The sequence below is a fragment of the Pteropus medius genome, unplaced genomic scaffold, assembly GCF_902729225.1.
Source record: "Pteropus medius unplaced genomic scaffold, Ma_sr-lr_union100, whole genome shotgun sequence".
NCBI lineage: Eukaryota > Metazoa > Chordata > Mammalia > Chiroptera > Pteropodidae > Pteropus > Pteropus medius.
The window spans coordinates 465,255-480,546 of record NW_024352000.1 but is presented as its reverse complement, the minus strand read 5'-3'; the positions used below and the strand labels follow the sequence as shown (position 1 = coordinate 480,546).

The 15,292-nt window shown below is 51.3% G+C and overlaps 1 protein-coding gene and 1 long non-coding RNA gene across 4 annotated transcripts in view; one reads left to right on the top strand and one right to left on the bottom strand.

Annotated features, from left to right (window-relative positions):
* Window positions 1-7,795, bottom strand: part of DPY19L3 (dpy-19 like C-mannosyltransferase 3) — a 39,315-nt gene extending 31,520 nt beyond the window's left edge. For all 3 annotated transcript variants that reach the window (XM_039846537.1, XM_039846538.1, XM_039846540.1), the window contains exons 1-3: window positions 7,650-7,795; window positions 6,681-6,820; window positions 4,945-5,078 (exon numbers count right to left, since the gene is read on the bottom strand). In XM_039846537.1, coding sequence (XP_039702471.1) covers window positions 4,945-5,078; window positions 6,681-6,783 — 237 coding nt within the window. In that variant the 5' untranslated portion in view covers window positions 6,784-6,820; window positions 7,650-7,795. The remainder of the gene's footprint in view (window positions 1-4,944; window positions 5,079-6,680; window positions 6,821-7,649) is intronic.
* Window positions 7,796-8,338: 543 nt separating this feature from the next.
* On the top strand, window positions 8,339-13,799 carry LOC120589141 (uncharacterized). The gene is made up of 2 exons (XR_005649396.1): window positions 8,339-11,645; window positions 12,617-13,799. It is a non-coding gene; the product is annotated as an uncharacterized LOC120589141 (long non-coding RNA).
* The last annotated feature ends 1,493 nt before the right edge of the window (window positions 13,800-15,292 follow it).

Here is a 15,292-nt window from a genome sequence, read left to right as displayed (position 1 = left end):
GGCGCTCAGGTAGGAAAATGGATGCAAGGAACTTAAACTGCTTTCACATAAATGCTCCACTTAGAAGAACTGAAGGTGTAGAGCAATAGCTATCAGTCAACGTGGTTGCTGGACGCTTTTATAAAATGTAAAACGTTAACATGAAGTATGTAGGCAGCTGGCAATGAGGATGGGGAAGTCTTTCTGGAATAGTCCTGTTAATACTCTTAGAGCCTGTATTTCATATATAAATAAAAAACGGTATCAATGCACTAAGAATTATATCTATGTCATCACAGATTCCTTCATACCAGCGTTCAAAAGTCCAGGTCCTAGAATCTGAGACAGTGTCTAAAAGTTGTTTCCTTCTACGCCTTTTCCTGCTACGGCAGCTCCACGCTCCACAAACCCAGCCTCACTGGGGGAGGATGACGAACACGACACGTCTGGCTTTGCAGTGGATAAACTTTTAGTGCATCTTTATTTTTTCCTACCACCGACTCTTTTCAAATAGCAATAAATATTTCATTAAAAGAACCATTTATGCTATTTATCATCAGACTTGGAAATTATTTCTTATACCCTTTAACTATTTTTCCTATCCTTTAAAAATAAGTATTATAAATCAATTCATGAATAAAGCATTGAAGAAATACTCAATTACCTAAGAGTATAAACATGCCATTATTGACCTTGAAAAAACAAACTATTATGTTCTATCGCTGTTAAGTCTTAAAAAAAAAGAGAGGAGGGGTAGGTAGCAAATCTTAAATAATGAGCTTCCTTTTGTATAAAACGAGTTTATCCTGGAAAAATCAAACACTACAAAGAAGGCCAAGTCGGGCTCTGAAATTCACTGTGATCAGCACGTCTGCTCCACGCAAAGGTGGGTGTGGAGCGACAGGACGCGGCGGCTCTGACTCCCACGTCTGCCGCGGAGCCGGGACGCGTCTTCCACAGCGGCAGAGAGCCCTGAGCGGTCACGTTAACCCACTCGCCTTCGGTCTCTGAGAAAAGCGGCTCTCCTGCCTTTGAGAACATAAAACGGAGCTGGTATCACCTACTCTATGTACAAACTCTTACTTGGTCAAGTAACAACAGAGGCTGTGAACTGACGTTAACTGAGCAAATGTTAGCTTTCCTTGGTGCAAAAAAAAAAAAGAAACCCAAACCATCAAGTTTAGTTACATTCCCTTTCTTCTCTCCAGCTGCCCTGAAATGTTCCAAGCATGGCCGCCCCCAGTGGAACCTTCTAACCCCAACCTTGTACCCCGAAACAGCCTGGAGACCCGCAGCAGTCATGCGCTCGTGGGGGCTTCACAGCCTGCATGGTTCTCAGAATAAAAGGCTGACTCCATCAAGGTGGGAGGGGACAAGCGCTGCTCCAAGCACGAAGGGCAGAAAGCTCCCGTGCCCCACCCCCTCCGCGATGCGCCCAGACTGTGTAAAGAACGGAGGGTCCTATTTAGCGAAAATGCGTTCAAACATGATGAATCGGCAATCTCGGCACCAGCTGTACAGAACCAAATGCTATACTTTATCAGACAGACACTGGCAAGTTTTACATCTGCTTCCTGCTAAGAGAACATCTGCTTTACTCAGTCAAACGCTTTTCCAGTTTTACAGCCATTTATACTTCGCCTGGTGGGCTGTGCCAATGAAAACGTCCAGCAGTGGCGTTCTGCACTAGAGGGAGCGGCCGGGCAGGTGCTTCCTGCTCAGTCCGCAAGGGTCCCCGGGAGCGCCGTGTGGAGAGTGAAAGCACCTTCCCTACAGATAATGAGACAGAAGTGGAAAGACAAAGGAACTGTCTTTTTAAGGACGTGCGCAGCTAGCCATTCAAGCAGTAGCTTAGATAGTAATTCAGCAGACGTACCAGAAGGAAAAAGCATCGAGAACAAAATGAGCGCTCATGGTGAGTGACATGCGCCCTCGGCAACACGAAAGGCCACCGACCCTTGTAGACAAATGACAGCAAATGTGCAAAGGAAGCATATCATCAGTTTTTTAAAATGTCACGCAAATGACTCCCATTTATACAAACTGCCCCCCAATAACTAGGCTGCGGACAGTGGGGAAGCCATGGGAAGATTAACTTTATAAACGGAACCTGTTTCACGCTGGGCTGACAAATCGTCTCGCCAAGAAGGGAGCTCAGAGGACAGCCCTGCTCACAGCTCTGCACTGGGAACCATGCCTGCGGCACGCACTGATGGCACACGCGGTTTCCCGGCTGTTTGAACCCGTGTCCCTCTGTCAGAATGAATGATTTCTGCCCCCGAGCTGACTGGAGCTGTGATGAGTGACAGTCGCCAGGCTGGGAAGGAGCTTAGACTGCTGCTGAAGTGACAGTTTCTCCACTGGGCTGACACTGAGGCCGCCATTGGCCCTGGTACTGCTGTAGCGACCGCACTGAGCACTGGCCTTGTTTGTCATGGAGACCCCGTGCTTTGCATGAGCATCCAATGGGTGGACATACTGATTCTGTAACAGCAAATAAATAAGAGCCTAGCAGTGGCAAATGGCAGCATAAGGAAAAAAAGACTAAAAAATTGAGCAGCTCGAGTGCTTTTAGCCAAACGACAATTAACTTTATCATTGAATATCCGTTTGCTGGAGAGATGAAAAGGTCTAAGAATTTAGCCCTTGATCCCAACAGGTTTATGTTTCAATGAAAAGAATAATGCAATTAACAAGGAAAGACAGATATCAGTTAGAAGGAGTGAGCAGCCTCTGCCTGAATATTAAACTGGCCCCCACTGGATTCTGGGCTTCTCCTGGTGCCTTCTTCCTCCAGTCTACCCACCTCATTCATGAGATCATTTATTCATTCAACGACCACCTCCTGACCAACAAGTGACAAGCATTCTGCTGGGAGATTAAACAGGGAACAAAAGAGACACAAGCCTCCGCGTTCATGGAATTTATCATCTAAGTAGACAAGTAAAATATAATGAGGGCGGCCGAGGGGGCCGGTGAGGGAAGGGGGCGGTGTGGTGGTGTTAAGTGGCCGCTGGGCAGGGACCTAGAAGTGAGGCTGTGGGCCACGGAGGGGAGCCTGCTGGGCAGACAGAACGGTGCACGGGCGCCCCGGAGGACGGCGAGGACGCCATGCGGTCCGTGCGGAGGGAGGAAGCGTGGCTTCTAAGGTCAGGGAGGCTGTCTCCCCTCTCAACTCTCTGCTCTCGTCCCTTCACCCCCAGTTTGCCTGGTTAACCCTTCTCGCCCTTCGGGTCTTGCTGACCATCGCGTCCCCTAGAACTGTCCCTGTTCTAAAGCTGGGGCGGGCCCCCTGCTACGTGCCCCTACGACGCCGTCCTACGCAGCGTAGTGCTGGCGTCAAGCACTGCGACTCGCCGGCGGGCCCCTCCCAGGCGGCGCCTTGTCCCGCCCAGCGGTGTTGCCGCTTCTGACAGCAGTGCCTCCTGGCGCACTGCAGGAGCGTCATACGCATTTGCTGGATCCATTCACTACCCCGGAAGGCCTGCTGGAAAATTCAGAAGCCTGTTATCCTTCAACGTGCCCACGGTGTTGATTCGGGGTTTCCCACGGAACAGGTGCTCAAGAAACACCAGGTAAAAGTGTGACGACTTCCTCACCTCATGAGGGCAGAGAGAGAAAGGTCAGGGATGCCTGGGTCTCCTGATGATGGGGCGTGCTTATCTGAGGGTGCTAGCAGGGTCTCATATGAGCTTTAGATTAAAGAACTAAACTTACCGGTTAAAATTAAATCACACGGTCTCTTTCAGTACATTTTATGATAGTCACAGCATTCAATTTTGGCTATGTACCCATGGAGGGACATTTGGGCCTTTATTCCACATACTTGTTAATAAGTAAGCATTAAGTTGCTTAACTCTACGGAATGTGTTTGTAAGCACCTCGTTTTAAAGAGATACAGGTGAGTAAAGTTTTTCTTGACAAGAAAACCAACAGCTGTCACCTAAGGAATCATTATTCTTTGATATCATGATGATTTGTATAAAGAGATATAAATACATGCTATACCTATGAAGTGAAGTGACAGGTTTTAAAAATAAGCATACCAGGAATGATTCATACAAATGAAGTGTGTCATTTAAAGTGCTCTTCTTCTGGAGGCTCACTCCAGTAAGGAAACCAAAGCGCAAAACACTGGAAGACACTCTGGGAACTGTCTTCAGGTTCTACACTGACTCTTTGAAATGTCCTCACAGATGACACATCTTTGACCTCTGAAGGTCGATTTTGCCTTTGTAAGCACGGTGGTAAATAGGTCAAAGATCATGACATTTTAGATCAAAAACATGGTATATTTGGATGAAAAACACTGGCAATGTGTAAGCTTCCTTACGAATGTGATAAATTTGTTCTGAAAATACTGTGACATCTAGAAATGTTTAAAGAGAGAACAGGAAACTGGTGTTTATAAAATCACAGAGCCTCCTGAGAATGTGATGACAGTTATGGCTCGTCCCCGACCACCTGCACACACCGCTGGAAAGGTGCGGACGCGCCGACATCACCTGTGGAGATGAAGACCCCACGGTTTAGAGCAGTGGCTTTCCAATTTCTTTGTTTTGTTTTTTTACTGTACCCAATGGAAGAAAAATGTTCGTATTGCACATACATACACACAATTTTCAGAATCAATCCTCAACCCTGGTGTACGTGGGAGTGTCCTCTTATACCTGGTTTCGTCAGAAGACGTCACTCGCCACCTCCGGCACCAATGGCACAGCCCAGCTGGAAAAGCGCGGGGTGGCCTGACCACCAGGTAGCTGGGGCACGCTGGTGCGGCGGGACGCGCTGGCTTAGGGAACTCTGATGCTACTTTAAACTCACAAATGTGGTCTTTTTACTCCATTGCCAAACCTTGTCAGAGACTGGCCTCTGTATGGCCTGACTGTGTGGTCATTCGCCTCCATGGCTACCAACTGGATACACCAACGAGCAAATCACTCAACGATCGTAGAAGCCTCATACCTTAATGTTAGAAAACCATAGGTCGTTTTCGTGTAAAGTGGCCAGGTAGACAGAGGTAAGGAGTCCAACGCAAAGGGCAATGGTTCCCCCAACTGTAAATGACAGAGTCTTCCATAATCTTGTACTGCTACAACCTTTTAGAAAAAGGAAACAGAAGTTAACAGTCTTCCTTCAGACTATCAAGCATGCTAAGTCCCAGCTGCCCATCACCGGGGGAGCTTCTGTGTCCCTAGTGGACAGTCAGGCTGCTCTGTGACCCCAGATCTGATCCCACACACTTAGCACCGCTTTGCCCACTTCCACTCTGGGGCGCGAGCTTCCTGTGGAAGGGATATCACCTCACTCAGCGAACGCCCAGAGCCTGTGCTCACCCAGCTGGGCAACTGCTGTGGGGCCGCGAGGCTCATTTCCGGAGGAGCGCGTGGGCTGCGTGTCTAGGACGCAGACAGTCTGCTTACGACTTGTGTTCACCTACTGTGTGGCCAGCAACTCTGTATCTAGGCATACCATCACCCCCCCAAATAATTAGAGTTTTAAATGAACATCTGGCCACAAGAATATTTATCACAGTTGTTTGCACAGGCACAAGGTCAAAAAATCATCTAAATATCCAACATGGAATTAGTAAAATAAATTACGCTCTGGGCACACGACGATACACTGACAATATTTTTAAATACATTGACTACTTATGTTCATAACATGGGAGAACCACAGTAAAAGCACATCAGCTTTGTGAAGCCACACAGGCGTGTGCGCTGGCAGGTTCACACTGCGGGCGACGTAGACGGCAAGATGAAGTGTCCTGCATGCCAGTTTCAGAACGGGTGGGTTTAGGGGAATACTTTTTCCTTTTTTGCTTTTCTTTAGCTTTCGGGTGATTTTCCTGGTATAAACAAATATTGCTTTGGTAAAACAGCCCTCAAAGTTATGTTTTAATTTAAAAAACCAAACTTGAATTTGCACTGAATAAGGTCTTCAGAAAGCACCGTCTCATCCGAAATTGCTAATAGCTGAGTTGCATGGCCTGATTTTTCAATACAGATCACTTTTATTTTATAAAATTGTTTCTCTAAATTACTAGATCTGGCTGGTAGGAACTGACATGGCTGGTTCTCTGTAACTTCTGTCAGAGAACCCAAACTGTCTGGAGATGGAATTTCTCATCCTTGCTTTTAAAAACCTTGACCATGCTCATGAACTCTGGAGGTGAGAGGTTAGTAATTAATGCCGGGTGACGTATGGCTTAGCAAATGTCTTTAGTATTGTATTAAAAACATGAAATTCTGACCACTTTTCCCACCAAACAAAAGAGTAAAGAATAAAATTTCAGGAAAATGACTGAAAATAAAGACTGAAAAACTGTTTGATTCATCTCCCAGTGCTTTAATGAGCTGAGGAACTCACCCAGGTAGGGCTGCCTTGACCGACCAGCGGACGTGAACCAGAAAAGGGGAAAGCACGGCTGGGACCGCCGCGGGTTGCCTGGCAACCCCCAGCCACTGAAAGACGCTCGAGGAACCAGGGCTTCCCCCTTCCTTTTTTTTAATCCAACCACAACTGTAGAACCAGTGTGATCGAACTGCAATCAAACTATCTGAGGAACTAAAACACTGGGTATTAGAACGAGTTTCCTCAACTGTTAGGTCTCACTGAATTTTTAGCCTATGGGAGTGGCATTTTAACACGCGGAAGTAAAAGCGATCCCAAATGCTGGTTGAATTTAAATCACCTACCAGACAGCAATTTATTTTCCAACTTCACGTTTTCTTCTTGTGCCGCATGATCCTCAGAAACTTCTGTGGTTTTGACCCCTTTCCTTTGCCTGATGGATATCATGATGTCAGACTCACATGCATTGCTCTTCCAACCTCTCCTACAAACGACGCCAGAGTGAGCCGCCGGCCGTGCGCAGCGACCCCAGCCCAGTCCCCAGAGCTCCTCTCACGGCGACAGGTGCGTGGCACAGCGCGTCCACCAGGTGCCCTCCCGCAGCTGGGCGCACGAGCGCGCCTTCCCGCACCCTCCTCCCAGGAAGCCTCTTGCAGCCCCGCAGGGGTTCCCCGTCCTGAACCCCTGGCCCCCGCGAAGTCATGTAATTACAGTCTGACATGACTCTACAGCCCGTGCCCCGGGAGAGGTCTTCGGTAGTAAGTGTTGAAGGCCTGATTCTGAAGGGCCGAAACGGGGCCTCGGGGCAGGTGCGTGGATTTCAACACATCCACCCTGGGAGCTTCGCGGGGCTCTGGGGTGCCTCGGGGGCGGCCCCACACCTCGGGCCCTCGGGGTGCGCGCGTTTCTCCGATCCAGCACTACGCGCGACCGCCACCGGCCCGGGCTTCGGCGGGCCGAGTCCCTAACGGCGAACGACCTGCCCCGAAGGGAAGAGCCGGCTGCCGCCACGGTGCCGCTCATGCGTGCATTCGTGCATTCATTCGTTCATTCGTCCGTCCGTCCGTCCAAACGCAAGCCGTCGCCGACGTGCGCGCGGGCACCCAGAGCGAGGCCTCGGGCCGCCACCGGCGCCCACCCGGGACGCACGCTGAACGCCCCCGGGGCCGGCCGTGACCACCGCGCGAGCGGCCCGACGAGTCTCCCGTCAGGTGACACGACCCGCGCGTTCGTGCTGGGAAGGGACGGGGCGCCGGGCGCCGCGGGCACGGAACGCGCCCTCCCCGTCCCCGCCCGCGCCCCCCGCCTCGGACCTGCGCCTCGGCCGTGCTCGCGCCGCTCCGGGCGGGCAGGAGCCGGCGGGCGGGGCGCCCAGCGCCGCGGGAGCTGCGAGGACCCGGCCGCCGCGGAGGGCCGCTCGCCGCGCTGCAAGTGCGGCCTGAGGGCGTCAGCCGCCCGGGAAGCGGCGCGCCGGGAGGCCGTGCCGCCGCGGCCGTGCCCATAGGCCCCGGGAGCTGTCCGTCAGCGCGGGCCCCGCCCCGCTCGGCGCCGGCCGGAAGGAAGCGGTGCACTTCCGCTCGCCACCCGGGCCGGAGCGGGAGCGCGGTCCAGGGAGGGGGCGCGGCCCTGGGCGGAGCGGGGGCGGCCCCGGGGCGGGTACGGAAGGCGCGGCCGGGGTGGCGCGGGCCCGGCCGAGCACTCGGAAGTTCCCCGCTGTCAGCGGGGCTGGGCTGCGTGCGCCGTCCTGGGCCCCGGAGCCGCGGTCAGCGCCCTTGTGTGCCGGTCGGCTCGCTGACCGCCGGTGGCCGAGTCGCGGACGCTTCCGTGCGTGGGGCCGTTTTCTCTGCGGTCGGTCTGCACGGACGCGCGCCCCGTCATCCAGCCCGTCGCTGTCCCCGCGCTGTGCGGCGCGAGCCTTTGAGGCCGGGCGCGGCCCCGTGCCCCGCGACGCCCCGGCCACTCGGCCGTGCACGTCTGGGAGGGACGACCCGGGTCTCGCCGCACTCCCACGCGGCGCCCTCCGTCCAGGGCGCCTCCCCCGGCCGCCTCTGTTGGACGGTTTCCTCCTCGCTGTCTGTCGCTGGTAGTAACAAGCACGCGCGCTGTGCGAACGGACTGAGGTATCTGCTGGGTGGCTTTCATAAATGTCAGCTGTTTCTTCAGATGGCGCTTGCCCTGTTCCAACGTGACGGTTGGTGTCCCCTCTTTCGTGTTACGGACTTGCGAGCAGGGACTGCATCTTCACAGTCTTTCACGTTAAGATGCCTGACATGAAATACATTTTTGCGTGCTTAATACATGCGCCAATTGATTTCTCCTTAAATACAGCCCTTATTGTATAGGGTTTTTCTTAAGTCGTCTCAGTGAAATGGCTTCACTGAGCAAGATAAAGCTTTGGGACTTACAAGGAGGCATCCACTGCTGCCATGTCTTGGGTATGAGTAAATGGATTGACGAGTCCTCGGTTGGGATACAGCCAGCCTGGGGGCGGCACGGGTCCCAGGCTGTGACTGAGGTGCAGGTCCAGGAACACTGCTCGTTTGCGTCGTCTAGAAGCCCACTTGGACACTTTCTTTGGCTTTTTCCCATCTGGTGCACAATCTTCAGTTTTCAGTTGCTTGGGTTAGTAGCACATACAATCTTTCTCTTTCGCGTTAGATGCCGTACAGGAAATGCATATGGGTGCTTACTACACATGTGAGTGGATCAGTCCTGTCTTCTGCCACGGCAGACTCTAGGTGTTCCTCCTCTCTGCTTGATATCCCTTTTCAGTCTCCTTTGTAAGTTTCTCTTACTCAAAAAAAAAAAAGATTCTCTGGCTCACGTCTCCAATTTCCACCGATATTCTGATGACTCGTCTATTTTTTTGTCAAGACAGATCTCCTGATCTCCAGGTCCTATATGTCCACTGCCTACTGGACATTTCCACGTGTGCAGGCATCTCAAACAATCTGTTAAATACTGAACTGTGTCTAATCCCCAAACCTCAAGTGAAACCTGGGGGCCAAACTCGAGTCCTTGCTGCGGTGTCATCCCATGTCCAAACATGAGTCCTGCAGGCTTTCTTCTCAGACGTGTCAGAATGCCCAGCTCTTCTCCATCTCCAATGCTCTGTTGCCACCAGCCTCATCCCAGTTACTAATTCCCGTCTGGGTCCTTCCAATAGCCTCCTAACTGATGGCCTTCCTCCATCCTGCCTCCTGTCTTTGCCCACTCAATTCACCCTCCACGGAGTAGCCAGGCTGATCTAAGACGCACCCTCTTGGTGGCTCACCAGCTTTGTGTAAAACCAAGCTCCTCGCTGGGCTGCGAGCGCCGCCAGAGCCAGGCTCCACGCCCCTCTCAGCCTCATCTCTGCTTCCTCGTCTTAAATGTCTTCCAAGGGTTTTAGAAGTGGTCGCCCTGCATCTCTTTACCCGGCTGAACTACGACTCAGCCTTCGAGCTTCAGTGCCGGTGGTCTTTGCTGCCCGGCCCTCACACCCTTCTATCTTCCCCTCTCGATGAATCATAGCCGTGCCGTGTGACCGACAGAACACCGTGGAGGTGACATTGTGGGATGGATGGGGCCAGGTCACACGAGTCATCCCAGCTTCAGCCTTAGCCTCTCTTGGATTGCTCACGGCGGGGGATGCCAGCCACCATATTGTACTCAAACAGGCTGTGGGGAAGGCCACATGGCAGTCACCTTGCCAGCCATGTGAGAGACCCTCGTGGGCGACATCTGCCAAATGCAGGGCAGCCTTCAGGGACTATAACCTGAGATACTGAGCCAGAACTGACACGGAAACAGTGAGGGTAATATATGTAACTGTGGTTTTAAGCCACTAAAATTTGGGGTAACGTTATACAGTGACAGGCCGTCAATGCAGTGTATGGAAGTGTCATAATTTTTTAAACTATTCCTCTTTAATTGGATACTTAGGTTGTTTCTAGTTTTATCCTATTACACGCAATGTGGTAGAGAATATCTTTATATTTATGGGATTCTTTAGAATCTATTTCTAGAAATAAAATTGCTAGAATTCATAAATTATGACAAACATTGGCAAACTACGTTCCCAAAGGTTAAAAACTCTCATTACTCTGCACTTCCCCCAATGGGCATCACAGAGCTTATTTCTCCGCGTCTTCGCCAATAGCGGATCATTTCAGTCTTTGCCAATCTTTGGTGACAAATGACATACCATTTTAAATGTATTAGTGAGGCGCAGACAGTTATGTCAGGGGTTTACTGGATGTTCGTCTTTCTTTTTCTATGATTTCTTTCAGTGTTCTTTGGCCAACTTGACTTAATCTTGATGTGAAGAACTTCCTTACAGACCGTGGATGGTAACTTTTCGTCACGTGCCCTGCATACACGTCCTCATTATTGTGTGCCTCACATGGTGTCTTTCGCTCTGCAGTGTTTCCCGTCTTCACACTGTCACATCTGTCATCTTTCCTTTATAGCTCCTGGGTTTTCTGACCACGCTCCCTACCCCAACATTGCAAAAAAATTTTAAATCCTTCTCGTTTTAAAAATGTTGCATCTTTTCATTCTGGGGTGAGACAGATCTAACGTAATTTTTTTTTTTAGTTGCATAATCAATGTTTCACCATCATTCTTACCTGCTGATTTGAATCACCTGATCACATACGAATTCCTGTGTGTACGACCTGTTTGTAAACTCTTAGGTTTAAGTGATTTTTAAAAAGAACGGGTATGCAACAGTCCCACGTATTTTAAATTCCTGTTTCTCTAATCGAATGCTGTGATATTTGGGAGCGCCATCGCCCCTTGCTTGCACTTCCTGTAGTCAGCGATGGCTCGCCACCACCACGTCCGCACATCAGGAGCAGGGGATGGAGTGCCCTTGATTTTAGGGGCACGGCCCAGAGGTGTCACGGACCACTGCCCCTCCTATCCCATTCGCCATCACTTGGTCACATTGCCTCACCGGGCCGTGAGGGAGACTGGGAAACAGTCTGTCATGCGCCAGCTACCCATTCTGCCACCAGGAGAACGGACGGTGGGGACAGCTGGCTGTGGCCGCCACAAGTCGCGTGACTAGTCCTTTCCTGTGAGGGTTAAAGTCGAGTGCGCAGTTTCGTGCACACTATCAGCCTTGTTTCTCTGATGATCACAAACTCTTAGAGCGCAGCAATGTAAGACTTTTCTGAAGCAAGCCAGCGTTGTGGGAACGGCTCATGCCCGAGACGCAGCACCATGTAATCATCACAGGGTCATCATCAGCAAAGGCTGCGAAGCCGATCCAAGACTTCTGATCCGCTACAAAATGCAAGTTGGAAGTCTCCCCCTGCTTTATGGTAAATAGAGATTTCTTTTTAAAAAACTGGAAATTTAACTTTATTGGATAGGTTTTACCAGAGCTCACTTGGGGACATTTAGAAACTCAGTAAATGTTTGTTTGGTGTTTGAATAAATCAGGTGGAAGGTGCTAGGTAAATGCAGATGCCCATGTAGGTAAGATTTGGTGTCTTCTTGAATTTCAAAAACAAACCCATAGGATATCAAATACGAGGTGTGGGCGCAAGTGGCACTGGATTCTGGCACCGCATGTCCACATGAGTGCTGTCATGGATTTGTCTGTGCCCTTGGATCTCCCACACACCCACTCTTGTTTCGGGGTGACTGACAGCTGGAGGTGTGGCCACTAGGCTCTCTTGTTCCATTTCATTTTGTACGAGTGAGTTGGCCGTGCACAACGGTTACACTCAAGTGCTGATTCGGTATTATCGTTACTGCGTCTGCCATCTTCCGACCCGGTCACAAGTCCACTTGGGGGGCCGAGGGATGCCATGCCTGGGCCCACAGGACAGCCCCCGGCACGAGTTGGCTGGCACCCAGCTGGCCCGCAGGCATCAGGTCCGCGGTGGGGCTGTCCTGTGAGCTGGCTGAGGCGCCGCGTGAGTGTGGCAGCCTTGTGCACACTGTGACAGGCCGTTCCTCCCAGTCTCCAAGAGCCCCTGCCTTTCCCGACAGCCCAACGCATGGCACCCGCTCCCAGAGCCGGTGGCTGTGTCGGCAGGGTCCCTGAGTGCACTTCTCTGTCCGCGGGCTCAAGCTTTGCCAGTGCTGGCAGCTCACCAGCCGACTGAGGGCCATCGTCATAGTCCCTACTGGCATCTGCAGGTGAGGGCAGGACCACACACACTTACGTGGTGGTCACAGGGTCACGTGCTAACACTTCCTCCCGGACTGTTAGCTTTCTAGCTGCGACGGCCACAGGATACGGCAGCTACGTACTGATAAACCCGTTTTTTCTTTCTTTGTATAGTTCTGCTTTGAGCATCCGTCCTCCAAACCAACCGGCTTGGTTCTCAGGCTCCTCTCCAGGGCTATAACGACAAGCGTTGACGCCATGCTCTGTAAGGGCAGCTCCCACCCTCCCAGCACACGTTCACTGTGACAGTGGCCACTGTGGACGCTCCTGGACGGCTGGGCCCTGTGTACACGTGGCTGCCCATCTTCACGACCCCACAGGGTGTGTGTCACCACCTGCTTTACTGGTCCAGAAAAGGGTGACTTGCCTCACTGGCTGGGAACCAAGAGCCGTCCACAAGTGTGTCAGAGCTGGACGGGGTGTTTCAGAGACGTCACTGGGTCCACGTGGTTCAGCGAGGTGGTCATTATACCACCAACTCCACAGGTCACAAAACGGGAATAATGGGACTTGTAAGAGGTTAGAATGTGAAGCCCAAGACACCCAGCCCACCGGAGGTGGCAACGCTCACTGCACGTGCAGCTCTGGTGGGCATGTCCCCACCGCCTCAGCTGGGACAGGCGGCCACTTTCCCAGAGGCCGGTCCACACTTCGTTTTCCCACACAGTTGGTTTTCAACACGGTCACATGACACACTGGAGCCTTGACAGCATTTGCACACCGAGTGCAGGGCCGCTCCTCCTGGGCAGGTTCTGAAGTGTCTCATTTCCGAGTTTGTGACCCATCTGTGATGCCTCACATGGCTCCAGGGCCACTGTCCCGCCCGCTGTGCTCCAGGCTTTGTGTGGAGAGGGGCTCAGAAAATGCAGACGGCCTCGAAGCCACTGTTTCCCACAGTTTCAACATTTCACTGTAACTACTTTCTGCAGAATGTTAGCTGTAGAGAATCAGAAATAAATACCGTGTAAGGTTTGAACTGCGCCCTGCTGTACTTTTCCTCATAAGTCTGAAATAGAATTTTCTAACACCTTTTGTGGTTGGAAATACTGACTTTAAATAGGACTGCAGACATAAACAAAAGAGCAAGATGGAGACTGACGTGCCTATTTCACATTTTCTAAAACACGGGTACTAAAATTAGTGAAATGACAAGTCGAAGAAACAGGAATGTGCAGATGTGACAGGCCTTAAAACAGCGTTGTCAGGTGCTGAGAGGGAACCTGAGAAATGCTGAGGGTCTCTTCAGGTCGCAGCCTTCCGCCGTGTACACGTTTAAGATGACATACTTCCTTAATAATTAAAAAAATTTTATTATTACTAATGCAGGGGCGATGACGCGGATAATTATAATTCTCATGGTTTTTCCTTTGCACAAAAGATGAAGCTGAGAAATCGGAAGATGGAGCCGCTGGGGCTGAGCTCACGGTCACTATTCCAGGACTTGTGGAAACAGAGCTCCTTCTTCAAACGCCCTCTCTGAGCAGAGGCCCGGGCTCCTCGTATAGCAAGTGCCTGTCTCACAGTTTTGCAAACTGTTAACTTAGCAGCTCCTTTGCTAAGTGACACACTGGCATAAATGTGGTCTGCATTCTGAAGTAAAAGGACACCAACACTTGACGACTTTCTTACATAAAAGTAATTTATATGAAGTGCCTAAAAATAAGCTTCTTGATTCAAAGATCTACTATAATCTACTTTCGTAAGGCAAACAGTTTAAAATGACTACCCATTATTGAAAAAAAAATCAGTAGATGACAAAAGCATGCATGTCACAGTTGCCAAAACTTCACGTGCCTCCAGCAGCGCGAGGCCCCCGCTACCCAGGCACAGCTCTGGGAACTGGGCAAGCATCTCAGTCCTTGGGGTCAGAGATATAAACCAAGACACACCACCTGAGTAAGCCCAGCGCACAAACCAGGACCTACGGGCCCAAAGTGTCTGCTGTGTATCTTCTGATGGCCCTGGAGGCCCCTCTGGGAGGACACTGTAGCCTCTCCTAGTCCTGCTGGTGTAGCTGACGGTTCTGCCAAAGCCAAGTGCAACCTCAGCCCAACCTGTGAATGGGGCTCTAGACCCAGAAGAGCCATTCACTGAGGTGGCCCTCGGACTCCCTCCTTCACATCCTGGGTTATTAAGTCGATCGTCACGCCCCAGGTGGGCGGACTGGCTACCGCGGTGACCATGCGGCACAGTTTGATACGCAGGTGGTGTGACGTGCTGTCAGCTGTCACCGTGCCCACAACACTGAGACGGTGAGGCGGGGAGGGTGGCTTCAGAGCTGTACGCTTGTCAGGACAAGACTCGACTCTTCACAGCTGCGTTATTTATTATTTAATTGTGCGGTTATTTTAAACAATTGTGTTTGGCTTTAAATAGCAGAGATGATGAAGTAGTGAGTTATAAATGATGGATGAGGTCTGGAGGAGAACAGGAAGACTTTGTACAAATTACAGAGGGAGAAATAATGTAATTGTCGTAAAACAGTGCTATAAAAAGCTTTCTTCTTTCTGGTCGCTTTAAGGCACTGATTGTGCCGTCGCCCCAGTTCAGAGGGCCTCGACTATTAACTATCAAACACACGGTAAACAATTCGGGCCTCGTGGGCCATATGACCTGTCATGGGTTTTCAGTGCCGCCGCCAGGCCTGAAAACCCCACACGACACGTGAACGGGGGCAGGCTGCGCCCCAAAAGCAGCACACGCCAGAGGCAGGCGGCGGGCCAGATGAGGCAGGGCCGAGGCTGGACCCCGGGTCTGCAGCAGCAGCGCCATCTCGCCGTCAACACGAGC